This window comes from Propithecus coquereli, unplaced genomic scaffold (genome assembly GCF_000956105.1).
Source record: "Propithecus coquereli isolate 6110/MARCELLA unplaced genomic scaffold, Pcoq_1.0 Scaffold507, whole genome shotgun sequence".
Lineage (NCBI taxonomy): Eukaryota > Metazoa > Chordata > Mammalia > Primates > Indriidae > Propithecus > Propithecus coquereli.
Window position 1 is genome coordinate 1,312,707 of NW_012150919.1, and position 20,370 is coordinate 1,333,076.

Below are 20,370 nucleotides of genomic sequence, written 5' to 3' on the forward strand. Positions count from 1 at the left end.
TTTTTAGTAGAGACGGGGTCTCACTCTTGCTCAGGCTGGTCTCGAACTCCTGAGCTCAAACAATCCGCCCGCCTCGGCCTCCCAGAGAGGTAGGATTACAGGCGTGGGCCACCGCGCCCGGCCTCTTCCTAGAATTTTGATGGAAATTGCATTCCTTTTTATAGGAACTTGTTCTCTGATTTCCTTTTGACTGAACATATTTTGCCTTGGACAGTATAATATATTAAAATATCTTAATTTTCCATGTTTGTAATAAATTATAGATACCTTAGTCTACTTGATGCCTGAAAGGTCATACCAAACTTAAATAAATTCAGGTAATGAATATATAATGAAAGTAGAAATTATGAACCTGCTAAGAATTTACACTTTCCGTATATGGTTGATGGCTTGCCGTTATCACCTTTCTGGGCCTCAGTTTCCTCATCTGAAAAATAAGAATATTGGGCTAAGATGATTTGTAAGAATTTCTTGCAATTAAAAAGCACAGTGATTCACTCAGTCACATAACAAGGTCAGACCTGTGGATCTCCTGATTTGTGAGCATTCTGCTGGTGAGCCACAAGGTGGGGGGCTTGTCCTTAGAATGATTGTCATAAGTCATTTAATGTTTTTTTGCTAATTTAAGTTTAAATCTTAAAAATGGGGGAAGTTTATTGTGGGAGGAAAAGGAATGAGGAGGGGCTTGAATGGATAGAATAATTTCTGTATCCCTTACAACCGTTGACATTTTTAGATCCTATCAGTTAATAAGTGAATGTTCCCCTGTGTAGACAAGGTCATATTTAGAAATCTGCTAGTGCCTGTTCTCAACAAATTGATATGTTAATTTGTTGGGAAAGTGGTGGAAATGAAAGCTCTGGGGACCTTTTTTTTTTTCCCCCAATTTTCCCCTAAAATGTCAGTGAATAAACAAAGTTGATAGCTGCATGCATCATAAAAGGTGGCAAATGAGCACATTTCAGAGTTTGGAAGATGATTCTATGAACTCACATGCAGTGGGATAGGATTAAGAAGTGTGACTAGAGGCTGAACCTACTAGGTCTGCTGCCTAAATGTATCCTGCTAATCGATGTTAATCCAGGAGAATCTGTTCTGAAAAGCAGAAACACATGGACTTGGATGGGTAGCAGCAAGAATCGGAGTCCTTGTTTTAGATAAATAGAACTCAAGCCCCAGCTTTGTAGAATAGGGACAGGAAAGAAGAGACAATGAAGAGCCCTTCCTAATAGTTTTGTCATCTTATACCAGTGTCTTAGAATCCTGCAGTTAACATTAATCTGCTGGGTAGCTTAGAAGGCAAAAGGGTATGTGGCTGAATAATTTCATACTTGGCCAAGTTGTCATTCAGGGAGATAATACAAATCTGTTCTGCAGGTCTCTTAGAATCTTTTTTGAAGTTAACTCTTTAGAGGAAATGAATTAAAATAGAATTCAAGAATGAAGAAGTGCCAGAACCTGTGTTTTAAAATTGTAACTAATGACGTACATAAAAGCACTAAGCTATAATGGGGAATAGGTAGATGTTAAGCAAATTTTGTGACAACTATGGGATAAAAAAGAACGAAAAGGGTACGAAACATGATTTTGAAAGATTTATGTACCTGTCTATGGATATGTGTAAATAAATGGTAGACTAGAAAAGGGCTTGAGGATAGTGGCCTAAGCAAATGGATAAATGTCTTACTATAATTTATGGTTTTGAGAGGTTTTAGAGTATTTATGAAAATATTTTAGTTTCCTACTTTTTTTTTTTTTTTTTGAGACAGAGTCTTGCTCTGTTGCCCTGGCTAGAGTACAGTGGCATTGTCATTGCTCACTGCAACCTTTAACTCCTGGGCTCCAGTGATCCTCCTGCCTCAGCCTCCCAAGTGGCTGGGACTATAGGTGTGCACCACGACGCCGGGCTAATTTCTTCTATTTTAGGTGAAGACAGGGTCTCAGTCTTGCAAGCGATCCTCCCACCTCAGCCTCCCGGAGTGCCAGGATTACAGGTGTGAGCCACGGGCCTCACCTTAAGTTTACCACTTTTAGAATTAACACCAGGGTGTTTATCTGACATCATTGTAAAAAATAAAATATAATACAGTCTGGGTAACACAAATCAACATTTTAAAAAATCCTAGAAATATAACAGAAACCACACTGGAAATCCATCTGGTCAAAGCAGTTGTAATAATAAATGTATGAAATCCCCCATTAAGGAGGTAAAGTATTTTAAAAGAAGGAAATTTCATTAAAAAAAAAAATTTAGAAGTTTGTTACATGAAAAGGATAAACATAAAGCATAACGGACAGAGGCTTAATACCAAAGCTCTAGCTCAGGTATGTCAATCAAATGTGAGCACAAAGAAAGTAGGTTTGGCAATATTAACAATAAAATGGAATTTATGGCAAATTAATTATGGCATAAGGATCATTTTTATACGAATAACTGACACATTTCACTAGTGAGAAGATTATGGATCAACTGTCATAATAGCAGTGTGCATGAGACAAAAATATAGCTATGAGTTGAGCTCTTAGGCATGTGGTTGGGGGGGAGGATTTTAACGTATCACTGGCGAACTCTTCACAGGTTAAGTAGACAGAAACATAAACCATATGAACAGCACAATTAAAGTCAGAATTTGTTTTAAGTGTCAGTGAAGTGTATACAAAAGGTGCTCCTATATCAGGCAAAAAAAATAATTCAAGCTCAAACGATAGAAAAGGTTGCAGGTTTGATATACTCATTACTTAGTCATCACCTCCAGTTTTAACCATCAGAGAATAGACCCAAGTTGCCAATGTGGAGATCAAAGACTCAGCTTTATTCACTGAGGCCCCAAGTATCACTCCTGAAGAACAGGGCTCCTTGCTAAAGTTAGGTTGGAGAATGCTTGGGAACTCGGGCCACAGGAGTTGCCTCTCAATGTCTCCCTCCACACGTAGACCCTTGGACCTGCCTGTAGGTCCTGAATTGGAAATGCAGATCTGCATGGAGGATTGCAGCTTGCTTAGCAAAACCAGGTATTGATAAATGAAAAGCTGCAAAGATAAGGATTTCCTGACTTACATCTGGAAGGAAAGCTCTGGGCCCTGCTCTGGTTTTGCTGAACCACAGGAAGCCGGGGAGGAGGTCTGCTCTTTTTACTGATCGTGCAGTATGTGGTAAGACAGCCTGCTTTCTTTCGGAGGCACAGGAACTCTGCCCAGTAGATGTTGGCCTTTCACCTTCTCTTCACTTGTGGAGGAGCTATTGAAGGGTCACCTGTCAACAGATCGTTTTATTTCTTTGTTTCTAATCAGTATACCGTTTATTTCCTTTCTTGTCTTACTACATTAGGTTGGGCTCCCAGTACGGTGTTGAAAAGAAGTGGTAAGAGGGGATATTCTTGCCTTGTTCCTGAGTAGGCAAGATGCTGGTACTTTGAAAGTTCTAGTCTCAAACCTTAGTTAAACATTTTGTTCTCTGGAGAAAGGTATTTCCTAGGCCCTTTATCCCAGACAATGCAGGTACTACCTGTAGCACCTTTATCTGTTGATTGACTGCTCTCCTGCGGCTGGAGACTGTGGTGGTAGCTGGTTTCTCTGTGGGCTGATGAGAATTAGGTCGGTATATGTATGTTTACCATTTAATCCAGGATATTAAAAAACTTGTTCTGGCAGGTTGTGGCTATGGAGGTCATTTCCTTTGTGAGCAACAGTCAGTTATAGCAGTAAAGAACCGAAATAAGGTGTTATTGTTGGCACGGTTGTGATGGGCAGCTGGAACCTGCACTTCCTTGGCCCTTGTTCTTTTATCTTGTTTTATATGTGCAAAATTAGGAGAGGGAGCTGTAACATGAATTCTAATTCATATTAATGTAGAGAATGTTGGCCAAGAACATGGGCTTTGGAGCAAAACTACTTGGGTTTGAATCCCAACTTCACTTCTTGCCTGCGTAATCTCTTTATGCTTCATTGGCCTTTTCTGTAAAATGGGAGAAATCTGTAGGATAGTTGAAATGATTAAGTTTAGTTATACATCTGAAGTACTTTGAATAGTACCTGGCACAGAAACATTCAAGTATTAGCTATACTTATTAACAACATATACATTTGGTTTTCTTTCAGAATTGAACACTTTGCCAAAATCTATAGTCAAAAGATTGGCATCAAAAAGGAAGTTCTTTTGAAAACCTTGTGGGGAGATTATTACATGAATATGAAGGCTAAGAAGATTATGAAGGTTGATCAGGTAATGTGGTAAATGTCCCTTTGATTCTCGGTCACATTCTTGCCGTATGAAAACCTGTACTATAATGCTTTTAATAGATGTAATTCAGCTTTAGTTTATGTAGGTAAGTTCATGAGGGATTTTTTTTAACTGTATATAAAAATTGGGAAAGGCTTAGAAGTGTCGTATCCAAGTATTGTTTACATAGAGTTCTTAGCCTTTTTAAATATAGTGAGCAAAGACCTGCATTTTTTTAAAGAGAACCAAAAATCTCAGATCTTGGGCACCTGAAGACACATACTTTGTGTCATGCATTTGTATATGTCCTTCACCACAAGAAAATGTCTTTTCCAGACATCACTGTGTTTCACACTGTAGTCTCACCTGACGCCTGATCTCACGGTGCGCAGTGCTGATGGCAGTGGGAGGTGCTGCGTAACCCCTTCTGTAGGTGGAGGTGATGGGGGACTGCTCAGTCATGTAGCCTCCAAGGATACTTTTCTTGAAGCTCTATATTTTTAATGTAAAATTCAGGATTTCATGCATTTGTTCTCATTGAAAATCATATATATTCCTTTTAGAAAGTACTCATAAGTATAAAGCCACAGAAAAGGAAAAAAATCAGAAGCCAACAGTGTTACTAGTACAGTTTTAATTTCTTTCATTCCTTGTGGATAATGTATACTTCTTTCAGTTGAGATTATGCTGTTTATATAAGCTGCCTTTTGGCTTAATGTTATATCATGACCGTCTTGCCTCTGAAAGCTTTTTTATAAACAGTATATTTAAAAGGGAGTGAACATAGTTAAGTGGGAAAGAGCAGGCTTGAGAGTTAACTCTGTGTTTGAATCTTGGCTCTGCCACTTACCGGCTCTGTGACTTTTGTCTCCTTTGTTTCATCTGTAAAATTGAGATAATAGACTTACAGTGTAGTTATGATTGTATGAAATAATCTGTGTCAACTCTGTAGAACAGCTCCTGTCACATAGTAAACATCCTATTATTTTATTTTGTGAGAGTACCACTGTTTGTGTAATCATTCTTTTAAGATTGGACGTAGTTTTTTTTTTCAAATATTTTGACATTGTAAGTAAAGCTGTGATAGACATTTTTGTGCATAGGTTTTTGTCTTCATGATGACGTTTTTTAAACCAGGAATTCAAAGCCAATGACTTTTAATTTCCTAATACTTTTGCCAACAGTTCTTCAGAAAGGAGGTATCAGTTTATATCCCATCTCATGTATATGTGAGAGTGCATACCCCAAGGTGCTCTTGATATTAACTTTTTTGCATAGTTTGGTAAGAGAAGTGATAGAGTTTCTTTGTGAACATCAGACTGAAGTGCGTGGAAAGAGCCTGCATGCGCAGAGTGAAGTTGTGGCTCTTGGTCTGGGTGTTGTGTGTGTTTCTTTGATTTTAGTGGTGGGGCAGCCATAGTGATATGTCCCCCAAATGGTCACATTGTTTTGAAGTCCATTGTTCCCAGAGGAAGGGAACACTTGGTTATTATTATTGACTATTTAGAGCATTCTTATATAACTACTTTCATCTACTTTACTGTTGAATAAATATTTTCAAGTAGAAATAAGACATATTGATAATAAAAACATGTCAAGAATGAATATATAAACACCTATTAAATGTTCAGAAACTTAAGCCCATATATTCTTTTCTGTAGGCTAAAGGAAAGAAACCTTTATTTGTACAGTTGATCCTGGAAAATATATGGAGTTTGTATGATGCTGTCTTGAAAAGGTAAGACTGTTATAAAATTGTTTATCTTTGGGCAGTATAATTTGCCTCACTTTCCAGTTTAATGAACTACTTCAGAAAGCTGAGATAGGCTGAGAAAGCGAACAGAGCTTTTGCAGATGAGTTGATTGCAGGGCTTGGAAACAATTTAAAGGAATGTGTGTAACCCAAGTAAAGGGTGGTGGAGGAGGGACAGAACAGCAGTATTTTATAGAATGCTGAGGTGAAGAGCTAAACCGATGGAAAGAGACAGTAGGCCTCTGTTTTCACAAACCCAGTTTAAAAAAATAGTAATTATAGTGGAAAAGATGCTGGATATCCAGGATCATTAATAGGGAACTTGGAAAATAACTTGCCTGGTAGAAATTTGCTTTAGTGTATTTACTTTCTAAGTTGTTCCAGAGGTGGAATAATGACCTTTTAGCATTTATTTGTAAAATGTCTTTACCGGTTAACATAGTTTGCTTAAGGCGATGTGGAATGGTGCTTCGTGGGACATTTTAGAGAAGGAAGCACTTCAAAGTGTGAGAGTAGAGGTTAAGGAGTCCTCCGCTGTGGCAGGATCCCCTTCAAACATTTTTAGCCTTTTATTTAAAAAATGTAGCGCATTAGGAAAAAAATGTGCTGGATAACATTGAGTTCCTTTTCCCTGCTGCTTGTTCATATCTGTACGTGACTTTTTTCCCCTCAAATCTTGTGTTTGCTCTAGGGACAAAGAAAAAATTGATAAAATAGTGACTTCTTTAGGATTAAAAATTGGAGCCCGGGAGGCACGACATTCAGATCCTAAAGTTCAGATCAATGCCATTTGCAGTCAGTGGCTACCCATATCCCATGCTGTTCTTGGTATCCTTCATTTTAATGGTTTTTAATGAAATAGTTTTGATAAAACAAGAAAAAACAATGGGTTATTAGCAATGAGGAAATCCTCTGGAAATAACACATTCCAATCTAAAGTAAGTCTTCTCTGCTTATTTAGTGTTCTACCATGAAACTATATTTAATCCTTTAAAAATTAATACACTAATTAGTGTTAATACTACCAATAAGGAAATTTTTAAAAGACATTTTGTTTTTGTTTAGTAATCTGTAAAAATAAACATGCACTAAGATTTGTATGTAAGTAGATAATTTAGAAGTTTGTGTTAAATGACTGTTTCATTCCGTGGTCACAAGTAGCCAACCTGCTTGCTAAGCTCTATTGTCCTCATTTGTCCCATGAGCCTCAGTGTTAGAGTATCTGTCATGAGGATCCTGTCTTAGCTTCAGAGCTTCAGTGTGTTCAGGCACTCCCTGAAATCGTGTGCACATTTTGAGATGTGATGCATAAAACAACGTTGCCTTACCGCCCAGGCATTTTCTGTATAAACAGACACTGTTGCCTCGATATTTAGTGCCACACAGTGACTCTTTGTCTTGATGGAGGGCACTAGTTCAAGCTTTTCAGTCCTTAACAAGAGACTTCAGCTATGGTGTGCCAAAAACTTCCTAGTCCCCTTGACATCACTGCTGAGAGAGTGGAGAAACTGATGTGTGCAGGATCACAGATGTTCGACTCTCTTCCACCAGAAACTCAAGCACTGAAAGCAGGTGAGGCAAAGATGCTGGAATGTACCAGGTCGTTGGCTCTCCTCAGTCCCGGCTGCTCTAGACCAGTTTGCCGACTGGCTGGCCAATTTGCCAAATGTCCACTTCCACAAATAAACAGTTTCCCAAATGACCATTTCACCACCTTTGGTTCTCTTCTCCCCAGAGTTTCAGTTTTGCTGTAGTCATTTTGCTCAGCTAGGGGTTGGGAGACCAGAGACTCTGGGAATCCTCCCTCCTGCCCTGATCTTATTTCATAATCATGTTATATTCTATCCTCCTAAACAACCAAGAATGTGTTCCCTTAGCTGTGGCATCACTGCCATGGCTGTGTCCCTAGGGACTGGGGAAAGGTGGTTGCAGGGGCTCTGCTGCTGATTAGAAGCCCTGTACACACGTGCCACATGGAGAAGGAGCTCCCGTTCTGCTCCCTGTGGGCTCCGTGAAATTCATCTGTACATACTCTCTGTCTCCAATTCTTTTCCTCCAATTCTGTTGCATTTGTAACCCTGGCCCCCAAAACCACTCCAGTACTGTTCTTGGGGTCACTATAGACTCACTTTGTTAAATCTAATGGCCAGTTCTCAGTCCTCATTTGGCTAGATCTGTGACAAGCATTTGGCACAGTTGATCACTCCTTCCTCCTCGGAACACTTTCTGCCCTTGACTTCTAGGCTTCCACATGCTTCTCCTTTTCTCCCTGTCTCCCTGGCTGCTTGTCCTTAATCCCTTTTTCTGGTTCATCTCCATCTCCCTGACTTTAACTTTGGGGTGCCCCAAGCAAGGCTTAGTCTTTGGACCTCATCTCTTTTACCTGCGCTCACTTTTTTGGTGATCTTATCCAATCTCAAGGCTTTAAATGACAGCTATATGCTTAGAGTTCCAACGTCTGTACCTCCAGTGCATGTCCAGACTCCTGTGTCCAGTTTCTGCACTCCCTCTCTCTATTCAGCTGTCTAAGAAACATCTCAAACTTACATGTCCCAAACTGAGCTGTTTATCTTATGCTCAAACCTGCCTTGCTAGTTAACTCCCATCTCAGTTAGAGGCACCTCCATCTTTTCATTTGCTCAGTCCAAAAACTTCAGAGTCATCTGTGGCTCTTACATTTACCTTGTACTGCTACATCCAATCCATCAGAAGTCCAGTGTATTCTTCTAGACTCCAACGACTTCCTAACATTTTTGCTTCTGCCTCCCTGGGCCATCGCCTCCCACCTGGTTATTGCAATAGTTTAACAACTAGTGTTGCTTCTGCTCTTGATTTCCTTTCGTGTTTTCTCAACACTGCAGCCAGAGTGATCGTGTTACAATGTGAGGGCATGTCGCTTTATTCCTAATTCCTGTAGTTTTATTCGTGCTTGAATTTTACTGTTGAATTCTTTGTGTACAAATTATTTTGATATGAGGTGATGGGGTGGCTTAAAAAAATTAACCAATATCTTTTCAGCAGTCAACAAGGTAGCTTGTTAATAAAATAAATAAAGTTTATTAGGGCTTATAGTGGGTGGTTAACCTCATTCCATAGCCTTAGCTCTGATATGGCAGCTCACCCAACTACCACATCAGTTTTGCTTTTCTTCCCTCATTTGTGCCAACTCTGCTTGCTCTTGTTCTTCTTTTCTAAAAATCTTACAGTTCTCTTAGTGGAATTTTATCAAATTATAAAAAGTTATGGACTTCTTACACATTAGATGATGCTGTGTCTTAAACATCTTGTTTTCCAGAAAAATCGGTTTTTTAAATAATGAGAAAAATAGTGACATTTTTACTTTCTGTTTGTATAGCTTTTATGAAATGTGGAAGTGAGGACACTGCTCCAGTTATTATCTTTGTTTCCAAAATGTTTGCAGTTGATGCTAAGGCCTTGCCTCAGAATAAGCCAAGGTAAGGAAAAGCAGAAAGTTGGGCTGGGGTAGAGAAATGATGTATGTTCGCTGGGTGTGTAGTTGGGGTATGGGTGGGAGAGCACACATAATGTTTTTCTTCCTCAACCCAGAATTTGTATCAAGCCAACCCCCAGAGTACCATACAATTGGTATAGTAATCTACCCTTTTGTGATAGCTTTGTAGGAGAAAGCTATTGAAATCACCTCTGGGATATTGATTTGAACTGATGTAAATTCGAAGAACAGTAGTAATATCAACAGTTAACTTTTGCTGAACATGTAAGGAAAGTCTTAATCTAAGCCTGCCTTGTACCTCAATGGAGATTATGAGTATTTCTGCTTCTCTGTGTGTGTATTATATGTGTATGTACGTGGCGGGTGTGGGAGATGGATTATTTCTCAAGTTCTGGAGTCTTGGGGCATCTGTCTGTTCTTTATCCTCCGTTTTTCATATGTGTTCCCCTCCTCGCTGTCTGCTGCCTTCCCCACCAGTTTAGGTAGTGACCACCTCTCGTGGAAATTGTTGCAGCGACCTCCTTGCTGGTTCCCCTGCCCACCGTTGGTTCTACCAGTCCATTTACCACCCTTCCTTCGGAATGATCTTTCTGAGCCTCAGCTGTGAAGATACAAGTCTCTTGATTAAAATCCCTTGGTATTTTACCTCAGGTGTGAAGTGATGGTGATGATTTCAGTAGTACTTGCGGAGACAAGTTTTTAATTAGTTGTCATGTTTATTTTAATGTGTGTTTGTGTATGTTGCCTGTGTATGTCAAGTGATGCAGCTTTTCTTTTCCCAGTAATGAGATTTTAAGTTTTAGTGGGTTAAAAATGTTTGTCCATTTAAATAAAATATTAAGTAAATAATATGTTGATAATAGCTGAAATGAAAATGATACGTGGGTGAGTGAAGGTCAGATCACCAACCTGTGAAATAAACAACCTGCCTTAGTGGCATTTGAGACTTAGCGTGACCTGGCCCCAAACCATTTTTCAACTAGATTTTTATTTCTGTTTCTCTAGTATCCTATACTATTTCCTGAACAAATTTCACATCTTTACTTGTGTTGTTCCTTCATCTTGAAGTTATTTTTCTTCTGCTAAAATCTTGCTTGTCCTTTAGGAGAAAGATTGTATATTATTTTTTAGTACTTTGCTAGTAATTTGAACATAGACAGCTTCAGTAATTTTTGTCCTGAGGATAAGTGAAGGAATGGGCGAGTGAGTGAATGAATGAGTGAATAAACGAAGAATAGGTCAGTGAGTGGGTGATGAGTGAGTAGCTAAATGAGGGAGTGGATGAGTGAATAGTTGAATGGATGAATGTATATTTATGTATCTAGGCTGCCCCCAGATAGTACTTCAGTACTACATGTAGCAGCAATTTGTTGATATTTTAGGAAATTAGATTTTTTGGCCAGTAGGAGTATCTCAGAGATTCTAGTAGAATCCTAGGAAATATTGGAGAATTGGAAAACTTGCTCTTGAGATTTCAAGTGTATATATTTATATCATTTAAAATTCCTACCTGTACTCATCCTTCCTTTTCTTGCTGACGAATGATAGTATTATTATGCCTTTACTATTAATTACATTTTCTGTGAACATTTTTCTGAAATATTCATCAGTTATACTAAATTTACTGAATTTAGTATATTTCTGGTAGTGCAATTAATTCTATTCCATTAGATTGTTTTACTGATTTTAGTCTTTTCTGATTTAACCAGTATCAGTTTCAACAATTACTATATTAACAATAGAGTGTTCTCAGGTGTAACTGGGTAAGGTCATCATTATTACTTTGCTCTTTAACATCTTCTAGCTGTTTCTCATGTAAGTTTCACTGTTTTTAAAATTTGGGAAATATACCATTGGAAGTTGCTGTATTTCCATCTCTGCTATTTTATATGTACCCAGCCAGGAGCAGGAGAGTATTATTTTCCTTTAATATAGACTAGAATATGTTAAATTCTGTGTGATATATGTCAAAGAGAAAAGTAAAGCAGGAAATGGGATGGGACACCTGCAAAACCTAAAAGATTTTTCCCTGATTTAATGAAAACACTGTCTTTTACCCACTGCTCAACAGGCCACTTTGTTGAAAATGAAGTCTCTGTACGTGAATGGGACCGTCACAGGACTTTCTCCCATTCTTGTGTTCTCGCCTCTTCCTTTCCCCTTCAGATTCACCTCCCAGCCTGACATCTGAATCTTCACTCAACATTCTCACCTCTGGTCTCCTTCATCTCCAGTATTAGTAGCTACTGTCCCTTCAGGAAGTAACATCCATGATTGGTTATACTATAGCCTAGATATAGCTCACGACCCACAGCTGTTTCCTTACTAGCAGAGCCCTATTTTCTTGCAAACAAATTCCTCTTTGCTCTCAGCAAATACTGGATACGGTGTCTTCTGCTTTGTTTCCCTCTAGCACCACTCCCAGTGCCCACCACGGTGCCTGGCACAGCGCAGGTGTTAACCGGATGGATGGATAAATAAATAGATAGATAGCAAGCGTCCGTACATGTTAACTCAGTGACTATAAATGCTGATTATTCCAGAGCTTGTTGTGAACTTAGGCAGATGAGGACTTAATAAATAAGGTGAACAGATGTGCTTCTTTTCTATTATAACTGAAGCTAAAACGAAATCAGTGTTTACTGAAGGTGCTGATTTTATCATCTTTAATTCCTCCTGAGTGAAGGACCGTAGCCTGGTGACAATGAGCATAGACTTTAGAGCCAGACAGATCAGGGTTTGAATTACGGCCCCTCCATTTGATATCTGTGTAACTTTGGGTCAAGTTACTTAAGTTTTCAAAATATCCATTTTCTCATATGTAAAATAAAGGTATAATATCTACTTCATTTAATTTCTGTGATAAATATGTGATACAGTATATGGAAAGTGATTAACACAATGTCTGGAGCATAGTGATAAGATCATTGGAAGAGACTATGTCTCTTCAGGTGCTAACCGGTACACGAGGTATTTTTTCCTCCCTCCTCTAAGAATAATACTTTGTTCTGCATTTATATTTTAATTCACACTTTTAAGATACTCATGAGTTTTTAGCAAAAGTCTAGAAATAAGGAAAGTTACCTAAGGATTGGTTGAAGGAACAGCTGGAATGTTTAGCCTGGGGCAGAGAAGCGGGGGCATGAGTGCAGAAGATTCAGAGCAAAGTGGAGGGAAGTAGATTCGTGAGATGTTGCTCCAGAGGACAGGACCGCAGCCGTGGCTGGAAACTGCGAGGAAGCGGAGCTCATCGGCACTTGAGAGTTCTGAGGAGGAGCTCGTCTCTCGCAGTGGCAGGCAGTTCTGATTGCCCAACAACAGACGCCTGGCCAAGCCAGTCTCAAAAACTGTCTCTTGTCTTTTTGTATTTTATTGCACAGTCCTGTTACCTACAGTGGGCTAGGTCTGACTAGAAGGGCCTACTCCCAGAGCTGAACTCATGCATTTTGAAGGGCAGATGCAAAGGAACGCAGAACTAGTGTCCAGTCCTGGTGGAAAGTCTTATCTAGGAGACAGGTATCTGAAGAGTGTAGCAACGGACAATCAGTGATTTAAGCAGTCACCTTCCAGGCTAGCCCACGTGCAGTAAAAAGGTGGAAGGATTTTAGGACATTTGGTATCAGGAGCTCCAAGAGTATGTGGCCATTCGGAATGTAAGCGAGCAGTGCCCATGCAGAGTGGCTCCCCGTGTGTGGTTTCCAGCGCTTACGGCGAGAGCAGAGGAAGATGGCGTGGCAGGGTGGAGCATGAAGTTATCACTTAGGTGTCAAGTTTGACACTGGGAAGTAAAGCAGGAATCATAATGTCAAAGGTGAGGGCAGCGTGGGAGGGAGGCAGTAAGTGTTGGGGCCAGGCAGAGTTATCCAGCTTCTAGAGCTAGAACTTAAAGTTGGGAGCAGAGTATTAGCCTAGGTGTCTTGATGTTTAGTCCCAGAGTATAGCGCTAAAGATGTTCAAATTCTACCAACCTTAAGGCAGGGATTGGCCTTGCTCTTGTGTTGGGGTTGAGCATGCCGGTGGGCTCGTGAGGACCCCCCACATAGGAAGGGAGCCAAGTCCTGGGAAATAGTCTAACTGCCGGGTTTCCACCTTCCAAACCCAAACTTTGCCCATTCTTATTCAGCTTAGTGCTCCCCCTTTGTAAAGACCTTTTTAATATTAAAGCTCTAAGTACCTCTTCTGTGGTCTGACAGACATGAGGGTAACTCTTTAGGAAAAAAGCAGCTTAATTCCCCATACACACACACCACTCCCTCTCAGACTAATTTCCAGCAAACACACATACGCACCCACACACTGCCTTTTCTGTGATGGTACTTCTTGGATCTAATACAATGACTGATAATTTCAGTTTGACCTTTTAGTGCTGCTGAATTGCCAGTACTTAGCCTGACCTTGAACGTCTCCTCTTGAACCCCAGCTCTCCATGAAGATGTATTTTTGTACTTACAGAGAAAACCTCAGTTTCTATTATGCTTGTTTGCCTGTAGGGGTGGTCCTAGCCCTGGTATCTGTCACTCTTTCCCTTCCTTTTCCCTGTTCTTTGCCTCTTCCAGAAGGAATATGGGTGTCTGAGAAAGGTTCCATGCTATTGTGTATTGTTCCACTTGGGGACACGGACTCTTGCATGTCAGTTCATAATCTCCGAAAAGCTGGGGACACAGCATTATTAGAGAGATCCTGATAGGCCCTCTCTTCTGTTGCTACCGGCAAGGAGAGAACTTGGAGAAAACTTCTGCCTGGAAGGGAGCTGGGACCAGTCATTATCTTACCCAACCATATCAGTACTTGCTGTTTCCCTGCTTGAATGAACTGAGAGATGCTTGATGTTGCCAGATGATAACATATTTGTGATACCCTGTAGGCCTCTCACTCAGGAAGAAATTGCTCAGAGACGTGAGCGTGCAAGACAGAGGCATGCAGAGAAGCTTGCAGCAGCACAGGCGCAGGTACCCCTGGAGCCCACTCAAGATGGGCGTGCCCTTGACGCAAGTCCAAAGGGAGAAGAGCCAAGAGGTATGGCTTTCCCAAGTAGGCTGCGGTGTGAAGTGTTTGCCTTTTTGCTCGGCTTGGGACACGCATCCTTTAGCTCTTGAGCTTTTAGCTTTAATCATAGGTTTTGAGTATTCTTTTCATTCTTGGTGTTTCTTTTTCTGAAACTGGACCAATCATGTCATATTCACTGTTCCCTCTGTTTCTAGGCAGTCCCTGGATTAAAGAGAGCATTCTTGGCACTCATTGTCTTTTTGTTTCTGGCAGGTGATGAGCAACAGGTGGAAAGTATGACCCCTAAGCCTGTGCCCCAGGAAGAAAACAACCAAGAGTCTTTTGTTGCATTTGCTCGAGTGTTCAGTGGTATAGCCCAAAGAGGAAAGAAAATTTTTGTCTTGGGGCCCAAATACAGTCCTGTTGAATTTTTAAAACGGGTAAGAATCGGAAGTAAGACATTAGTATATTGTTTCAGGGGTCTGATATCTTTTCAAATGGTTTGGATTGGTGATTACCTTCTTCTTTTTTTTTTTTTTTTGGTGATTACCTTCTTGGTAGATTTATTTTGTCTCTGGAGAGGCACACGTGAGTGAATCTGCGTATTTCCTCTCGTGTTGCTTTGATAACATTTGGTATATGTGTCTCATTTAGTAGCATTTAGAAAACCAAACCAGTATGTGAGCCAAATTTTCAGGCCTTATTTAATTATAAGGCTTTTCTCTTTAAGGCAAGAATCACACTGTGGTTAGAGTAAAGAATTGATAAGAGCAGGTGTCATGCTGGAGCCAGGGCAATGCAAATCATCTAGAAATTTGAAGATCCCCAAACTAGGTGCCTCAGACCAAAGATGTGGGCAGTGTGAGCAGGTGGCAGGCAGCAGGTGCACGGCAGGGAGATCCTGGAAATCTTACAGGAGGGTCTGTAAGCAGGGGCGCAGCAGCATCTGAATATGCCTGAGCCAAAGGGCAAGAAAGATCACAGGCTAAGTTATCTCGGAACATTTTTGGAAGTAAACAAGATGCGTACATCACAATTAAATAATAAAGTCCCTAGAATGACAAAGATACCAGAGGTTCAAGAAGTCAGTCAGGATCAGCCAGGAGAAATAAGTTAGGAACTTGTCAGTCAGCAGCGTGAAGCATCACGAGGGAAAAAGCCCGTGCTCCTCTCTGTGCAGGAAGCAGCCTGTCTGCAGGCAAGCTCCAGTGCTTGGCCCAGTGAGAGAAAGGAGGTGGAAGTTGAAGAAAGTCTCTGCCGTCAGTTTTTCCTCGCCTCGAATGCTCGTTCCATCACTTCTAGCAGTTTAGTCCTTGGAGATTGCAGGGCTGAGTGGCAGTTAGGCAGTCCTTGTTGGACTGTGACATGTTCTAATTTAGCAAGAAGGAGTGTGTAGGGTGTGTGTAGGGTTGTATTTTATGGGGGTCTCAAAGTGCTGTGGTGACATGTATAAAAACCTATTTATGATTATCCTAACATCTTGGCTTGGATGTAATTGATAGTGTGTTGTTTCTAAGTTAGGGTCAAGTATCTGTTCATTTTTTTTTCCTCCTTTACTCTCTAAACTGTCCAGATGAGTAAGAAATTGTTATTTAGTGAAACAATGATTTATTGAGCATCACAAATTCCATGAGTATTCCAATTTATCTTCTGTGTATAGTGTCTCTGCTCTTGGGGGGCTACAGGTTGAAATCAACCGCTTAAGTGTCAGATGTCTCAAGCAGGAATGATTAAATGCATTGACAGCACAAATGACTCCTTGTTTCAGTAATCAGAGCCCATAAAACCTAATTCCAACCTACTTTAAAAAAGAAAGTGAAATATTTCAGACCTACCCCAGAAGTAACCTTTACCCAGAATTTGTGTTTATCCTTTGTGTTATTTTTATGTTGCTGTATATTACATATTGCAATAAATTTAGCAGCTTAAAAACAATATACATTATATCATATCATAGTTTCTGTGGGTTAGGAGTCCAGGCATGGCATAGCTGGGTCACAAAGCTGCAACCAAAGTGTAGGCCAGGCTACATTCTCATCTGGAGGATTGACTGGGGAAGAATCTGCTTCAAAGCTTATACGGTTGTTGGCAGAATTCGTCTTTGCACCTGTAGGACTGAGGGCCCCAGATTCTTTCTGGCTGCTGGCTGCCCTCATCTGGAGGAAGCCACCTGCAGTTTCATGTGGACTTTTCCAACTTGGAGGCTTACTTCATCAAGCCATTGAGGAGACTAGAATGCGTCTGCTAGCATAAGCACAGGGTAGCATCCCATCACTTTGCCATGTTCCATGGCTTAGAAGCAGGTCACAGGGCCTACTCACACTCAGGGAAAGGAAATACACAAAGGCATGAACTCCAGGAAGCAGGAGTTGGGGGAGGGGTGCCTTTCATCTGTTTGCCACGTCCTTCTCTTGCTTTTCTTTATAGTTTTACAGCCTGTGTATGCATTTCCAAAGAATTATTGTCACATTTCCATGTTTTTGAACTTTGTATAAATGGAATTTTACTGTAGTTATTTTCTACAACTTGCCTTTTTCTTTTTTTTTTTACTTAACATTGTGAGATTAATCTATATTAATGCCTATTCCTGTAGTTCATTTATTGTTCACTGCCACATAGGATTCCATTATATAAATATACATGTTATTTATACACTTTTATGTTACTGTATATTTGGGCTGTTTTCATTTTTTGCTAATCTAAACAATGCTGCCTTGAATATTTTTGTGCATATCTCCTTGTGCACATTTGTAAGAAATTCTAGGGAATATACCTATAGTGGAGTTGCCTAGGTAATCTTCATCCTAACAGGATAATTCCAATGTATCCTCTAGAGTAGTTTTGATTTACACTCCCAACAGAAGTGTTTAACAGTTCCAGTTATTCCACATCCTCACAAAATTTGGTATTGTTAGGCTTTTAATTTTTGCCAATCTGATGAGTATGATAAGGTGTTTTATAGTATTTTAATTTACATTTTCCTTATTATTCTTTTAATATCTTTATTGATCAATCATGTTTTCTCCTGTGAAGATATCTCTTTTGGTCATTTCCCTATTTTTTTTTATTGTGCTACTTTTTAAAAATGTTGGTTTTTGGATGTCCTTTGTATATTCTGGATACTAATTCCTCATCAGTTTTAAGTTTTGCAAATTTATTCTCCAGCTTGCGACTTGTGTTCACTTTCTATTTGGTACCTTTTAATGGACAGAAGTTCTTAATTTTAATGTGGTTGAATTCATCAATATTTTATGGGTTTTCCTTTTTGTATCTTGTTTAAGAAAATGAAGATTAGGACTAAAGTCACAAAACTTTCTTCTATGTTTCCTTCTAAAGTTTAATGTTTTGCTTTTGATGTTTAAATGGGGGGACCAACGGCAACACACGTAACCTAAACATCTGTATCCCCATAATATGCTGAAATAAAAGAAAAACAAAATAAATGTTTAATTTAGTATTTTTGTATGGTCTGAAGAAGGGATTCAGTTTCATTTTTATCCCCCATACAAATAACCAGGTTTTCCAACGTCATTGAATAGTACATCTAGAAGATGAATAGTACATCTTCTTCCATTAATCTGCTTTGTCACCTCTGTTGTAGGTCAGAATTTACGTGTGCGTGGATCTGTCTCTGAACTGTTAAATTTCATTTTTTCTATTTATCCATCACTGTCTTTATTCAGTCTTCATTTGTAAATGTTTTCAGAAATCTCTCTACCCTGTTATTTTTTTTTGTTTTTGTTTGGTCAGTGTCTTGTTTATTCCTAACTCTTTGCTCCTCTATGTAAAGTTTACAGTGAGCTTGTCAGTTTCCATGAGAAGCCCTGCTGAGACTTTGATTGGAATTACTTTAAATCAGTATGTCTATTTGTCATGAATCAACATTTTGCAATGCAGCCTCTTTCCATCCATTAATGTATTAGGTTTATCTGTCCTTTTACTTAGGACATTTTTAATGTTTTTCATTAAAGTTTTATAGTTTTCTCTATGTAGATTTTTCAGTCACTTTTGTTAGACTTATTCCTAGCTATCTTATATTTTCGTTATTCTGAAAGTTACTGTTTTGAAAGTATTTTCTGTCGCTAATCTTTAGAAATATAATTTACTTTTATAAATTGATCTTGTATCTTCGCCACCTTGCTAAGCTGACTTTTTTTTTGTGTGTGGTTTTAAGTGGATGGTCATACTTTCTGGATAATTCTGTTTCTTTATATCCGATTCTTACATTTTTTATTTCTTTCCAACCCCTCTTGAGAGCTACCCTGTAGAGTTGTCATTGTATCAGACCATACGTTAATACATTTAGATGTAGCACGTGCCTGAAAGGCCATCATTTTCAAGAAGTTCCCGAGTCTGCCCTGACACAGGAGCCTCTCCTTCCCTTGAGCCTTTGTGAATTTACTTGCCTGCACTACGTTTTTTTCAGTCCCTCTGTGCTTGTGATGTTAGTTATCTTTGTGTATGTTGCGTCTGAGACATTTTTTCTCTTCGTAGTCCTAGCACAGCGCCTTAGGCCATTGGGCACCAAGAATAGGTGGTTGTTTGATTGAAATGCTTTCTGGGTACTTGCATTTATATGGAGAATATATTTCTTTTGAGCTGACTTCACACAGCTCAAAACCTGAATCATTTAAGATATCTCTGTAAGAATAAATTTGATGTAGGGGGACCTCATAAATCTATTACACTTGTGGCGTGTTTTTGCCATGCGTGTGCTCTGTCTCTCATCAGTGCTCCAGTATTTCACGGCACGCTCTCTTCCACGTGAACAACGCAGCATACGAGAGCAGCTGTTTGGCCTTTTTCATGGCATTTGTATTACATCTAACTACTCTTCCAAAGCACTTTTCATGTGTTACTTGATACTAGCATTAACGCTTGTTGAATACTTGAAGAACATTATAGTAGTAGTAAAACAATTTTAAATGATAATAGTAATAATGAGTGTTCCAATAATAGCACAGTAGTCGCCAGAACTAGTACACGACACGGTTCACGTCTATAACTAGCAAGTGGCCGTGGGCATCAGCTAAACTGGTGCTACAGGTCGTGGCAGAATTCATATTACTTAGCTATAAAGTTTATGATTAAATGGGAATCTGGGCAATTTTTTAATATTTGAGAGATTTCAGTATTTCAGATTTTATTTATAAAGTGAGACTTATTTTTTAATCACACCATTTTAAATTTGCATGTTTCAAGTTTACATGAAGTGTGGCCATACCATATCTTACTGATGAATAAAAATAACTTTGATACCAATTAACATGGACACCAGTTAATGCTTTCAAATGCCTCCTAACTTGTCTTCATTTTTCTTTGCCCAGGTACCACTAGGCTTCTCAGCTCCGCCAGATGAGCTCCCCGCAGTCCCCCACCTGGCATACTGCACTCTGGAAAGACTGTATCTTCTGATGGGAAGGGAACTGGAAGAGCTAGAGGAGGTGCCTCCGGGAAATGTGCTAGGTATGGCGGCGTTGTGTATATGTGTCTATTCCATTCTGAGGGATTACCTAGCGTGTCACTAACAAATTAGTGAAATTTTTCAAGGGAATGACTTTGATCGCTTCTTTAGTTTGGTAATTTTCTTCTGGTATCTTTACTTAGTGCATTTGAGTAACAACATGTGGATTAATTACTTGCCATGAATTATGGTAGCTATGTTTTAAAAATGTAATCTATAATCCTGGCACTTTGGGAGGCTGAGGCAGGATGATTGCTTGAGCCCAGGAGTTCAAGACCAGCCTGGGAATCATAGCAAGACCCTGCCTCCACAAAAATGAAAATAAATATAAATTAGCTGGGCACAGTGGCTCATGTCTATAGTCCCAGATACACAGGAGGCTGAGGTGGGAGGATCTCTTGAGCCTAGGGGTTCAAGCGTGCAGTAAGCTTGAGTGATTGCTGCACTCCAGCTTGGGTAACAGAGCAGTACCCTGT

General features: G+C 39.6%; 1 protein-coding gene across 1 annotated transcript in view; it reads left to right on the forward strand.

Moving 5' to 3' along the window:
* The window catches only part of EFTUD1 (elongation factor Tu GTP binding domain containing 1), a 37,284-nt gene extending 17,326 nt beyond the window's left edge, over positions 1-19,958 (forward strand). Inside the window, exons 8-15 of the mRNA XM_012656523.1 lie at positions 4,099-4,222; positions 5,881-5,957; positions 6,664-6,800; positions 7,422-7,544; positions 9,328-9,427; positions 14,309-14,460; positions 14,704-14,870; positions 19,758-19,958. Of these exons, the coding sequence (XP_012511977.1) occupies positions 4,099-4,222; positions 5,881-5,957; positions 6,664-6,800; positions 7,422-7,544; positions 9,328-9,427; positions 14,309-14,460; positions 14,704-14,870; positions 19,758-19,958 (1,081 nt within the window). The remainder of the gene's footprint in view (positions 1-4,098; positions 4,223-5,880; positions 5,958-6,663; positions 6,801-7,421; positions 7,545-9,327; positions 9,428-14,308; positions 14,461-14,703; positions 14,871-19,757) is intronic.
* Positions 19,959-20,370: the final 412 nt, after the last annotated feature.